Source organism: Xenopus tropicalis, chromosome 2 (assembly GCF_000004195.4).
Source record: "Xenopus tropicalis strain Nigerian chromosome 2, UCB_Xtro_10.0, whole genome shotgun sequence".
In the NCBI taxonomy this organism is placed as follows: domain Eukaryota; kingdom Metazoa; phylum Chordata; class Amphibia; order Anura; family Pipidae; genus Xenopus; species Xenopus tropicalis.
The window spans coordinates 111628472-111642782 of record NC_030678.2 but is presented as its reverse complement, the minus strand read 5'-3'; the positions used below and the strand labels follow the sequence as shown (position 1 = coordinate 111642782).

Here is a 14311-nt window from a genome sequence, read left to right as displayed (position 1 = left end):
CTCGTGAGGCTGCTGTGACTGCATACCTTTGTGTAAGCTTTAAATGTTATCAGTAGTGAGATTAACTGGCCCCCCTGCATTGCTCACACCTCAGATTCAGGCTTTAATCCCCTCTATCGTTCCCGCCTTTTAGCCCCAGCAGAACTCATGCTCAGCCTGTAAGTGCCCACATTGTTCACACCTCAGACAGACTGTAGGAGCAGTGCTGGCATGGTGTCACTTTATGTACTGCCTGCCCTACGCTGCCTGTGTGTGCCATACTCAGCTTTCCCTACGCTGCTGGTGTGCCATACTCTCCCTGCCCTACCCTGCCTCACTGTAGGAGCAGTGCTGGCGTGGTGTCACTGTATGAACTGCCTGACCTATGCTGCCTGTGTGTGCCATACTCTACCTGCCCTATGCTGCCTGTGTGTGCCATACTCTGCCTGCCCTATGCTGCCTGTGTGTGCCATACTCTGCCTGCCCTATGCTGCCTGTGTGTGCCATACTCTGCCTGCCCTATGCTGCCTGTGTGCCATACTCTGCCTGCCCTATGCTGCCTGTGAAAGGTGAACCTGGCAGGGGATTTGTTCTGGGAGTTTGTTAGCATTTGGAAATAGTCATTATATGGTCCCTAAGATGTGTAATTATAAGCTAGGGGTTGCTGTGCTATCCACAGGGGAGGCATATGGATTTAAGGGTGTGTCTTAATATGACATAATAAACTTCTTTCACATATGAATGAAGGGTGATATTCCTGCAGAGAGCACCAACCATTTGGGTTTTTGCTGCGCTATTACCATTTATGTGGGTATGTTCTTAAAAGCTCTTGTGATAACATGGGTGTGGTTTGAAGTTGGAGTGGTTTAAAAAAGGGGGAGTGGTCAAAACTTTCCCTCCGCCATGTCGGTACCACAGTAGTTGGACAGCACTGAATTAAAGGATTTGACTTATTCATTACGAAAAATATAGATAGCTAGGATTGCCAACTGTCTTGTTTTAAACAAAACAGTAACAACAAAAAAGGAAAATGTATCAAAGTGATTAAAATATAATGTACTATTAACCCTGCACTGGTAAAAGCTGTGTGTTTGCTTCAGATAGACTGCTCTTGTTTATATAAATAAGCTGCTGTGTAGCCATGGGGCTGCCGTTCAGGCTGTAAAATAAGCCTGGTAAAACACAATTGTATTCTATAAGGATTATCTGTTATCTGCTATGTAACCTGTGCCTTTTTTCCTTTTTTTAAGCTTAAATGGCTGCCCCTGTGGCTACACAGCAGCTTTGTTTGTATAAAATATAGTAGTCTTTCTCAAGTAAACACACAACTTCTACCAGTGCAGGGCAACAGTATATTACATTTTAACTACGTTAAAACACTTTCATTTTTGGTGTTACTGTTCCCTTAAACAAATCATTCAAGTTTTTTAAAGAGCTGCCTTTGTTCAAGTTCAAACATTGAGAAGACTGAAATCCAGCCAACTGTGTCTAAGTGAAGCAATAACCCCAACTGGCATTGTCATGCCCATTGCCCATGCACTGCCCCACCCCCAATGCCATCAGCCCCATTTCCTTTGTTCGGATTAAGCCACCAGCAAAGGTGGTAACCCTGCTCTTACTGTGTTCACCAATGCAAGAGGTGAGCGGCTCTTGGGTATTTTGTTGCACAAACTGATGGGACGTGGGATATGCAAGGCTCTAGGGAGTCCTTTACCATAAGTTCAGGGCCTTTTGAGCCAGACACAGCCCCTGACTGGCAATATGTGTATTCTGGCAAATGCCAGAGGGGCTACTATCAGAATCCACAGATGAATATTTATTGGTCCTTTTAATCTGACACAAGGCTTAGGCTGCACTTTCCAAAGGTAGAGTAGTGCACTGTCCTGCACTTTTGCCTCTACCTTTAATAAATGAGCCCTACAGTCATTAATAACAAATTTCAGCACAAATTTCCTAGTCTTTATTGGTTTCAGTGCAGAAACAAATCTGCACTGTAACAATGAGGCAGTATGCCATTTATGGTGTCAATTTTTCTTTTTTTAAATTAACATTTGTTATTCAGAGCAAAAAGTTGCCTGCTATGGTCAAATCTAGAAAAGAGCAAGAACAGGTATGTAGTTATAATCGTATGCCTCATAATCTGTTTCTGGTTGCTTGGGTGATGGGCAAATACAGATTCAATATTTAATTTATAATATTTCTGCAGTTGAGATGCTTGTGTGTATATTGTATTTTTTATACCATCCAGAGATGCAATATTGTCTAAAAAAAAGTATGAATAAAAGATGCTTTTAATTGAATGGTCAACAGGTTCCGAAGGCATTTATAAACATTACAGCTCCTCTGTAATGACTAGTACAGTACAAGGTTTCCATCTAGTGACCATTTACTGCAACTGCATTCAAACGAATCCAATACAGAGGTGAGGTGCTTTTTTGCCACCACAGTCCATCTCCCCAGCAAACTCATGAAAAGGGAATTTTTTTATTTTTTTTTTATGTCACCTTTGCTTCATCAGCAACAAATAATGCTGTGAGGCAAGTAGGGTTCTGGCAACTCTGAGATAAAACTGGATGGAGTGAGGGGACAAACGAAATGTATTGCTCTAAACCATCCTTAGTGAATTGAATTTCATTTTAGTGTATGGACTAACAATAACGTTATGTCAGAAAAACCATTATCATAAGAACAATATTTCAAGAGCAATAAGAACAATTCTCCTGTTTAATACAAAATATTTGTGCAACAGGAAACTCATCTGGAAGGGTGTTAAATTTTCAAACAAAGGCAGAATCAACTTAAATGGCAGTATCTGCTGTGGCATGGTGGTGCAGGGGGTTAGCGCTGTTTCTTTGCAGTCCTAAGGTCCTAGGTTAGATTCCAACCTGGACAGTTCTTCCTGTGCTTGCTTTGGTTTCCTTCCACACTACAAAAACATACAGCAAATTCATTGGTTACAGAAAAAAAAAAGACCTTAGTGGATGTGATAGGGACCTTAGCTTGGAAACTTCGCTGGGACAACAACTACTGTATAATCTCTGTGCTATATGTTGCAATATATAAAGAATAAAGCTAAACTCTGCAGGAGATTTTGTGGGTCAGCTTTTATCTGATCTTATCATGCAGCAGCACACAACACCATGCAACAGCTTTAGATTTTGTAGTATCCTACAAAATCTGATCTCCATAGGCTGTAATGTAATGTTGGATCAGATAGTCGGATGGTAAATTTTGTTTGTGTACCTACATTCAAGTCAATGTATTCCAATGAAGAAAATCATCAGACATCATCTGATTTTATCTTGTTGAATGAAGATGCAGCATGCAGCATTCCATTCTAACAGGCATGTCATGTTGGATGGCAAATCTTTTATGTACTTTACACATCAGACTTCTTTATCAGTCCCATTATTTTTTGACCCATGTGACTACATCCAACTTGTAGAATGTGTTTTGTCAATCTGACACCATCCTACAAAATCTCCCATGGAGTTTCGCCCCTAGACTAAGCTTAATCTAAAGTACCAGAACAATAAATTAGCTTGTTATAACTACTGTGAAATGTATACAACACTGTGTCTGTATTTTTCTGTAGATGTAATTGTATTTTTCCTAGCTGCATGTTTAGATTTTGCATGGAAATGTGCTGCCATTTTATTCAATACAAATAATTTGTGTATTTTCCCCAAGTTCGAGGTTTTTTTTTTTTTAACCTCAAAGAAAACTTACAGAAAAGACAAATACAGCTCTCTCTTATTTAATTAATAATTTTATTATAAAAAAACAGCTTTGGAAACAACAGAGGAAGCAGCTTGCTCGGGAAAGCAGGCACATTTCCACTGCAATACAGTTGAGGCTTAACGTTTCTTCCATGTAAACTTCCTGCGAGCTCCTTCCTGGCCAGGTTTTTTCCTTTCCTTCACACGTGGATCTGTAGTAAGCAGCCCAGCTGGAAGATACAATACATAGTGGCAACATAAGCGTATTTAAAGTTGGCTGTATTTGAACAGGTGTAGTAGAAAAAGGCCTTTGTGAGATGCAGATAACATACACAGGGGCAGATTTTCTACAACTTACAACAAAACAAGTAAGATTGCAGTTGGAAAATTCTTTTGTGGTCTGCCTGTGCCTTCAAGAAAAGGCAAATCAGCAGCATGTGTAACAGACACTTTATTGCAAAGTCTCTTTAATGCACCCTTTTCAGATACCATGAGGTGCTCTTTAAGAATGATTAATACAGATGTACTTGTTGCTCATTACTGCATTATATTAGTTTGTTTTCAGCACAAATAATTTGGAATATAAGTTCCTTTCATTATGGCCTCTTGCAGTGCAGAAAATTGGATTTGCCTGTCATACAAGCTAGTGCTACAGGGTTGATTATTATTACTAATGCAAATTGCACTGATTAAGCTGCCATTTACTAATAACCTGTATTATTTACTAATCAGCCTTTTATTGTATACAGTATATTGTGAGTGGGTCCCTAAGCTCAGGTAACTGACAGCAGCACAGAGCATGTGCAGGAAATAAGCAGAAAAGAAGATGGGGAGGCTACCGGGGCATCTTTGGGGGCACAGATCTTCCCTGCTATAGGTCTGTGGTTGCCTTGGGCTGGTACAGAAGCACAAAACAGAATGTGCAGCATTTCTACTCTCTTGACAAAGGTCCACAAGGGGGACTGAAACATTGATCCATTAATAAATACTTTGACTTTTACATTTTAAATCCTCAAACTGCTGGTATTTCTTGTACAGTTGTTGTTGCACTATATACACACCATAGTTTAGAGGGCACACACCAATAAGGGTGCTCTCAACATCCACTTTTAAAATACCAGCAACTCTCAGGATTTAAATAGAAAAGCCAAATGTTTTTATTTGTAGATCAGCATTTTTGACCAAGACACTGCTCTGCTATTAAAAAGTTCTGGGTTTTCTTTTTAACTTCTAAAAATGCTGGTATTTTGTAAAGCATATATATTATATATTTTACATTACAGTCACTGTTATCATCTTTCTTTGCGGATAAATGTGATACATCGAAAAATATTTATGCCACTGCATACTTTGGCACAAAAATCTCTTGTGATCGAGACCATAATCAAATAAATAGTTAATTCATTTGATTTAGTCAGCCCCTATACTTTCTCTTGTGCTACATTAAACATTTTTAAATTAAAAAAATATAAGTAAGCTGGTGGGCATTGGTGGTGCAACCAGTAGTAAGTTTGCATTTACTCCTTGGTGGCAATAAAAGGGAGCTTGATCCAAAGCTCTAAATTTTATAGGCAACATATTCATTGACCATTATTGACAAATTCTCCAATATCTAATTTCATTGCGTGGAATTCCATTCACATTCAGAGACAACCTACAAACCATTTCAGAAGATAAACTTGTAATGGGTTTGCACTGTACTCCCTAACTTACCTTGCCTCATGGCTTCAATTTCATTTTCAGATACAAAGCTCAGCAAGGCCCTAGAGGTGGCCAGGCGGATGGCACCAGCCTGTGATGACTTCCCTCCTCCAGCCACAGTGCATTCTAAGTCATGCTTTCCAAGCCGGTCAAGGAATTGGAATGGGAACATTAGCTGCTCTCTGGAAAGTGAAAGCAGAAAGGTACTTCTGTAACTACAAGTATTTTTCAGTTTTACTTAAAGCTGTTGGAGGGGTCCTCTTAATAACAAGCCAAAAAAAAACATGATACCAGTATCTGTCCAGAAGGCTGATGGGTAATGGACAAGTGCTTCCACTACAATCTTACTATTTGCTATAACAATGTGTTATTTATATTCCTATTTACCCTAATTGATCCCTTCTTTTTCACCTCAATCTCCCTCAGAAAAGTTTTTTTTGTGTGGAGAAAGGCTGCATGTGATATTTCTGATACAGACAATAGGGCCTGTAAGTGAATGGCACATAACTATAAAGGCACAGGTCCGGACTGAGACATGGCATTTCAAATAGTGATGAGTGAAATTTTTCACCAGGTTTTTCAGTGTAAAAAATGCCCATAGACTCCAGTGGGTGAAAACAAAAGTTGTGCAGTAAAAAAAAAAAAAATTGTTGCACAGTAAAAAAAAAACGTTGGACAAATAAATGCCCTTTGAAATACAATGTATTATGCAGCTTTTTGCATAGTATTATTATGCAGCTTTTTGGGGTATTAAAACAGGAAAGATTTGCTCATCACTAGTTTCAAATATACTGAAGCCCAAACAGCACAGGGTGTGTGCCTATGGCATATCTTACAGCAGCCCCCATGCATTTTATCAGAATACAGATTGCCATTCTGGGCCTGTGTTGGCACTACACATCATATGCAATCAGTTGCTTTAGAGTGCAGCCATATGATGACAGGCAATACACAAAGAATTCCTTACTTCAATTCCCAGTAGGGGATGCTGCAGACACACATACAAGCAGCAATACAGAGTTTTTAATTGACTTTTATTTTATAGCTACTGCAGCTGAGATTTAGATTACTTATACCAAAACAGTAGTAGGTGTTGGTAGCTAATGTTACAAGGCATAATTAAGGGAAGCCATAGTTTATTAGACAGTAAGCAACGTGGTATTTACCTGTCCTGCAGTACAGTGAAATATTCTATATAATTTACTCCATTCACGACCATTGTTCCATTTCCACTTTCATGAAGCACCACTGTTGCCAGTGCAGTTTTCCTCTTACCTTCAGGAGAAAAAAAAACAAAAAGTGGATTTAGGGTTTAAATAAAGCAGTTTTTAGAAGATTCAAAAAAACTTTAATTTTAAGAAAGGCCACCATGTAACAGAGGATGCAAATTGCTGTTTATCGTCTGCAGTTTCATGGGTTTCACTTGTGCGACTCATTAGATACAGATTTTATATTACCTCGTACAAAATATGCTCAGTTCTTCCTGATGGTTTTTTTTTAGGGTATCTGGGATTCAGCTTTGCACCCCAGAAATAGTTCTGAATGTCAAAATCTGGTTTTCTGACTTGTACCATATGAACTGTACAATCAATTTCACAAATACTTTTTTTTTTCCTAAGCAGGTTTTAGGGGATCTTTTTTTATTTGGAAGATTCTCAGCCTACAATTTGTTTGCTTTCTGCAAATACCTCAGTCCTGCTGGAAGTCAAATTAGTTTCCCTCATCTACAAGATGATTCCAGCACATATCAGCAGCTGTTTCTTGCAGCAGGGAAAATAAATTGGGTTGAGGGAGTGCATGAATATGTGGCTTATATGGAAAATCCTATTGTTTGGGGTGCAACTTTATGGTAGCCCCCCAGCTCTGATAGTCATGCGAGTTTTTAATGCACAAATTGTGCATGAAAAATGGTCTATCCACTTTGGGTGCTTCCGAGTGACACCAATTATAACAATGCCAAGGATGACATTTGTAGTGTCGTCAAAGTAAGCCTGCCTCAACTCAATGTGCAGTGCTTTAGTAAGAAGAGGGAAAGTAGGCCTGTCACTCTTAGGGGCCTATTTATTATGTGTGTAAAACAAAATTTTCTGAAAAATGGCATAAAAAGCTATGTAAAATAAATGGCAGATTTCACAGTCCGAAAGCCAGATTTCACGCTGTTATTTCCAGCAGAAGAAAAGATGCATTAAAAAAATGACGCCGCTTTTTACGCAGAGAAGGCGGATGATGTGTGGTGAATTTTGCACAGCATAATAAATAGGTACCTTAAACTGCAAGTGCTGGCCCTAGGAGCAAGATCTCTAATGTAACCTAAATATAATGGTTATAATATGGTTATAAAAGTAAATATTTTAGTAAAAAGCCGCAGTAACAACACTGAATCCCAAATAATGGAATTCTGTACAGCAGAGTGCCTCAATCAGCTGTATTTGAAACCTAGGGTGTGCTGACAGGTTTACCTTCTCCAGTACTGAATGCCCTTCCATGTTCATCATACTGCAAAGGGTTAACCACCTGCTTTTTGGACTGAACCTCAAGGTTCTTACGGAATTTAAGCACATATTCTTCCTCGATGCTGCAGTATGGCAGAATCAATAAGCGTTCCAGCATCTGTAGAAAATGCAGGTACTGCAGGGGAAAAAAGGAAAACTCATTAGGAAGTGTCAGTGTAATTGCCTTTGCAACAGTCATAAGCGGGAGCCAGGCAGTGCATGTCTCTCATTGACATTCCCAGTCAGACTGACACATTGGCATACAGATGTTCCTTTTCAAACACTGCAAGACAGTACACTGCTATGCTCCACCAAATTTCCCAGACCTGCTTGGAAGACAACAATGAATCAGAGGCAGTTAAGCTACTCCTGAGAAATTTAGTGGATCTTGCTACAAACCAGTGCAAATGATATAAGCCCTTCAAATGTATCTTCAGTAGCCAGATAATTACATTTGCATTCTCTTTCTGACTTGTTCTACACATTTTTTTATTTTTTATAATAAAACCCAACTCTCAAGACTGTATTATACTTTTATGCCCTTTAGAAAGAATATTAGGTTCGTTGGGAATAAGGGTTCATAATTTTGCCATATGTAACTGCACCCAAAGAGAATGAAAGGAAACTAAATGGCATGAGCATAGTAAGGTTAAGTAAAAACACTAAAACAATGTACGTCATCAATATTCAACATGTACTAAGCCTATAAAGCCATTTATATCAGTAGAATATAGTAGTGAAATGTATAGTTTATAGCACTTGATCAAGTCAAGCCATGCCATTCAACTCTTATCTGGGTCACAGAATCAGTATTGAACCTCTGATTCCCTGTCCAGCTTGGTTTTCTATTTCTGCCCCCTGCAGAGTGCAGAAAACCCAAAGGTCCATTGCACATGCACCTGCCTTCTGGTTAATTTGCATATCTTCTTGCACACTTCAGCCAATAAGAGCACTGACATACAAATTAAAGGGGCATGCGCAGCAGCACTAGATCCCAAACAAACTTTGTCATCCTGTCGGCAGGGTCTACTGTTGCAAGCTGTGGGTCAAAGCAACCCCCCCAGCTAGGGGGGAATCAGATATTTATTTAGGACTAGCAAATAATTTTGCCTTAAAAAGTAGTTGCCTGATGCTTTTACTTTTTACTTTATCTATCTATATCCCATGTACCTCTATGAGGGGGCTACCATATTTGTGCAGCAGTAGCCTGTTGGCAATAAAAACTCTTGACAGATTGATCACAGTTGATTAGTGTTAGTAACTAAGTTGGTCTAATGTGATAATTTTCTTTGTTTTATTCACCTCAGTCCTAGCACTACCTACACAAAACCAGGCATCAAAGAAATACATTTTCTTGCAGTAGTCTGTACCAATGAATATGGCTCTAGATTTCCACCTGACACTAAAATCTCTCCAGACCACACTGGCAAATGTAGAAATGATTGTTGTGAAAATTCAAATGATTCTGTAAATGCTTATCGTAATCAAGAGAAGGACACAAGATGAGCCTTAAATCGAAGTTACGTTAATATTTATTATCTCCTTACAAAGAGACAATCAAGCTTTTTAAAAAGCTAAGAGCCACTTGGCGCAAAGGGCAGCCACTTCAAATAAATGATCTTTCCCCACTTCATGTTTTTGCTCTACATGTGCCTGAACAACTAATTGGTAAGTAAACATCTCAATGTGAAGCAGGGTGGCAGCATGTCTGCATTATTTGAGCAAAGGCTCCGTTAAAACTTATGCCGACTAGGTCATGCCAATATTAACCCCTTTATAAGGGGGCTGGAACAGACAATGAGGCCATCCAGCATCTTTATATTGACAAATGCCCAAACCATGCAACCTAAACAGCCACAGCTTCTGCATCATCTTATCATTACTTGAACATTTATATAGTGGTTCTGTATTTTAACATTATACAAAGCATAGCTTTTGGGATAAATCGTTATTGCAGACTGACCATGTCCCTATTTGCCTCTTGTATCAGTTGTGCTTTTGTATGTAAATGGGAAATGGCTCATCAGTTCACTGTCATTCTCCATCACCCAACCAACCTCTCCATGTGAAAGCACAGAAGCCCCACCCTGCAAACACAGGCAGGGTGGGGCAGGCAGAGTATGGCACACACAGGCTACGTAAGGCAGGCAGAGTATGGCACACATAGGCAAGGTAGGACAGGCAGAGTATGGCACACACAGGCAGCATAGGGCAGGCAGAGTACAGCCTGTGTGCAATACTCTGCCTGCCCTATGATACCTGTGTGTGCCATACTCTGCGTGCCCTATGCTGCCTGTGGGAGGTCAACCTGGCAGGGGTTTGTTTGTTCTGGAAGTTTGTTAGCAGTTGGAAATAGCCATTAAATGGTCCCTAAGGCGTGTTATTATGTGCTGGGGGTTGCTGTGCTATCAACAGGAGGGAGAGGAGGAGGAGGCATATAGATTTAAGGGTGTGTCTTAATTGACATAATCCCTGCAGTAAACACCAAGCATTTGGGTTTTTGCTGCACCATTAATGTTGGCATGGTCTTAAAAGCTTGTGTGGGTGTGATTTGAAGTGGGTGCAGTTTAAAAAAGGGGAGTGGTCAAAACTGGCTTCAATTAGAGGCCCTCCACTATGTATTCTAGAGAAATTCTAGACAGCGCTGGTTTGAAGCAAGTGTTTAATGCAAGTGAGAAAATAAGGGTTTACTGATATCCCCTTAGAGAAGGACCTCTTCAGTTGCTGGTTGTAGAAGTGTACAACGCTGCTGAATATATAAGTACTTAATAAATAAAAGCAATTAATTATAATTTATAATCCTGGTACAATGTTGATCCATGAACTTGTCTGGTTGCCCTTTTGCAGTCAGGAAAAAAATCTTGTCCCCATTCTAGAAAAAAATGGAGACAGCTTCAGAATGGTTCTTTCATCCTCCTCTGGATCAACCAGAAATTTGGATGCCTTTTCTTGAACCGAGTTGATAAAAATGTGTCTGTTTTCAAAATCGTGTTTTGTAACTATGCTATGCAATAAAACCATGTATCAAAATGTTCCATTATTTCTTTACTGTGACAGCAGAGCTATATGTAATTAACTGATCTTCTTAGGAGGAACAGCATTTTGATAATTATGTGCTCAGCAGTATTAAATCCAATGTGGGCGACAAATTGAAAAGTGAGGAATGTTATTGTGTTGAGCTCAGGTGGCTAAAAGATTCAGCTTTATTTCGCATCCAAAACCATGGTCATCTTTCTGTATTTGTCCACAGATATAGAAAAAAAAAAAAAGATCTTCTCTGGTTATTAATGTTTATTGGCTAACTAATATAAGTAAGAATGATGGTAACATCATGAAAATGCCTGATGAAGAGATGTCATTTTGATACTGTGAAACTAGAAGGTATATTTCTCCTTAGTATAAAAGACCTGTAAGGGTATGCAGTTGTCTAACGGCATAAAAATGAATGCAGTAGAAGCTTCGATACTTACATCTTGGTCTGACAATTTTTCAACTAACATTTCTTCCAATTCTTCTTTAATCAACCAGCGACTGCCAATCAGGTCCCTGTTCAAAACAAACACACAACATAATGCATTCTCTAATTATCCAGGCAATTAGAGAGGCATCACCTGATATTACTAATATTAGCATCAGGCGTTTGATAATATACCAAAATACTGCAGAAAATCACAATTTCAGCTTTGTACTATAAATAGCATCTGTGTATGGGGTTTTTTCTCCTCCACTGATATCAGGAGCATTAGATCATAACAATGACTGTGTGCTCCATGTAAAAAAAACACTGAAGTGCTTGTACACATTTACTCAAATTGCTTTTGGGTGAAAAACAATACATTACAAGCTGCACTTACATCTGTTTTGTATTTTCTGTGTATAAACCTTTGCTTCTCATTTGTTCTTCATATTTTTGTATTGATAGAAGCTTGCCATAGAGTTCCTAAAAAGAAAAAAGTACTTCTATTAGGTCTAGCAGCAACTAACCTGACTAGGGCCACATTTATTCTATTGTATAGGATGTACCAGGGGCCTTTAGACATTTATTTCCAAATGCCAGGCTGAAAAAAGTAATATGAACCTCTGGGTCTAGTGTTTTCCCAGTACCCTTGGGCGCTTCTATCTTAAGAATGCTTCCATTTGTACAGCTATTTGACCAGTGCACTTTTAACATGTAGATATCTCAGACTACAGTAGTCATGGTATCCTCCTCTCTCCTTAATAGAGCAATGGCAGAATCTGCCACTTAACCATACATACTGGGGATACAATAAACATCATGGGTCCATGTGTGTTGCTAAGTCCTATGAGAAAGAGTCACATATTAAAGAAAAAAAAATTAAAACTCTGCTATGAAATCATTTTCATAAAAATACAATTTGGGTAATCCTTAATAGAAAAAATTCCATTTTAACAACTAAATGTTGCCCACGGGGATCATTTACTTTGCTCACACACAAACCAAGGGCACACATACATGTTAAGTTACATCATCCAATTAATGGACAGAGCTCTGTCTGTCTTTTACTCCCACACTTCTTCCTGTTACAGTTAGAGCTGCATTATTAGAAAGGTAATCTCTATAGGGGCACAATGACTGTTACTAAATGGTGGCTCAAGGTAAAAGATTTTAAAAGGCAATCTTTACTTATATGTACATGCCAATGTGACAAGATTCTTTACTATGTTACTATTTACTATTTACTATTATTAGGGATGCACAGAATCCACTATTTGAGTTCAGGCCAAACCCTGAATCCTTTGTAAAAGATCCAGCCAAATTTTTGCATATGTAAATGAAGCTATGGAAGGGTTAAATAGTAGTAAAGTTAAAAAAAAAATTACTTTGACCAGAAGTCACATGATTGTAAGGATTCGGTTTATCCAGGCACTTGGATTTGTCCGAATTCTGCCGAGGAGGCAAATATTTTGGAACGTGAGCCTATTCTCTACATTTTTCTAGTGGGCTCCTGGCACCCTAGTCTGACACTGATCCACAATAATCCACCAATCTCTTTCCTTAAAGCCACTGGTAGTCTTTAAGAGTCAACATAGGAACAGATGCAAAGAACAGCAGGACATCTTAACAGCAAATCTAACTGCCAATCAACAAGGAAGTTTTTAACCACTGCAAATAATATTTAATGGAAGACAGGCTAATTACTTCATAAAAAGATTTCCGACCACAACCAAAGAGACAATAAATAGTATAGATGCTGCTCTGTATATAAAAATAGAATAACTATAAAATGCAGATGTATATACAACACAAAAGCAGTGAACTGCACTCATATGTGTTTATATCTGGACATTCATATGCTGCACAAATGTACAAATATGATCCACCAAGCTCTTTGTGCTCCTCATCTCACTACTAAAACACAAAAGTAAATTGATGTGCAAATACAGACACAAAGGCCCCTAGATAACACAACAGCATAATACTACATACATGCAGAAAAAATATGTTCCAGTGGCCAAAATAATTGAACTCGGAAACCCATTATGCAGAAAGTTCCAAATTGCAGAAAGGCTACTACCAATAGACTCCATTATAAGCAAACAATTAAATCTTTTTAAAATGATTTATTTTTTCTCTGTAATAATAAAACAGTACCTTGTACTTGATCCCAACTAAGATATAATTAATCCTTATTGGAGGAAAAACAAACCTATTATGTGTATGGTATAGTGATCCAAATTATTGAAAGACCCCTTATCTGGAACACCCCAGGTCCTGAGCATTTTAGATAACAGGTCCCATACTTGTAGATTAAATGTTTTACTCTCTTGGTGGATTTGTTGCCAGAGTTCAACATAGCTCTGCAAAAGAATCACTGGAGTGAGCTATCTTTTAAGCTCTGAAACCCTCCATTGAACAGAAGAAAAACAAGAACAATGATTCTGTCACAAGAACAGAAGCCGGCAGAGGCCAGGAAGTCAGATAGCAAAGAGTACCGTATTACCCATGACAGTATGTGTGGAAAGGGTAATTTATAAACACTAGGATTTTACAGCTGTGCTCCCATTGGCTTCAGACTAACTAACTAGCACAAGCCAGCGAGGCATGGAAGACATACTGTAAAACATAACTAAATAAATGACAACATTTATTTAAAGAGTCAAGGGTGAAAAAGGGGTCTTTGCAAATGGACATAAGTAAATAATAAATGCTTTAGCCTTTGCCCGGCAGAACATGTAATTGCTAAAACGGCCACTGAGTGTCATGTAGAATAATTTATTGCCATGTCTTTGTTATGGTCTGCTAAAAAGTCTTCACACAGTTATACTGAGTAAGTATGGAGAAGAAAAGAGAACCATTACCAGTGAAAAGGCAATATAGATTATACAGCCAGTAGTTTTACAGAAAAAGGCAGGCCTTCATACATATTGTTCTCTCTGTGACTGCTGCGCTCTTTTCTA

The 14311-nt window shown here is 38.6% G+C and overlaps 1 protein-coding gene across 1 annotated transcript in view; it reads right to left on the bottom strand.

Moving 5' to 3' along the window:
* Positions 1–3730: 3730 nt before the first annotated feature.
* mrps9 (mitochondrial ribosomal protein S9) overlaps positions 3731–14311 on the bottom strand; it is a 50463-nt gene continuing 39882 nt past the window's right edge. Inside the window, exons 6-11 of the mRNA XM_002941154.5 lie at positions 11746–11831; positions 11362–11437; positions 7859–8027; positions 6566–6674; positions 5412–5581; positions 3731–3928 (exon numbers count right to left, since the gene is read on the bottom strand). Of these exons, the coding sequence (XP_002941200.2) occupies positions 3837–3928; positions 5412–5581; positions 6566–6674; positions 7859–8027; positions 11362–11437; positions 11746–11831 (702 nt within the window). The 3' untranslated portion in view covers positions 3731–3836. The remainder of the gene's footprint in view (positions 3929–5411; positions 5582–6565; positions 6675–7858; positions 8028–11361; positions 11438–11745; positions 11832–14311) is intronic.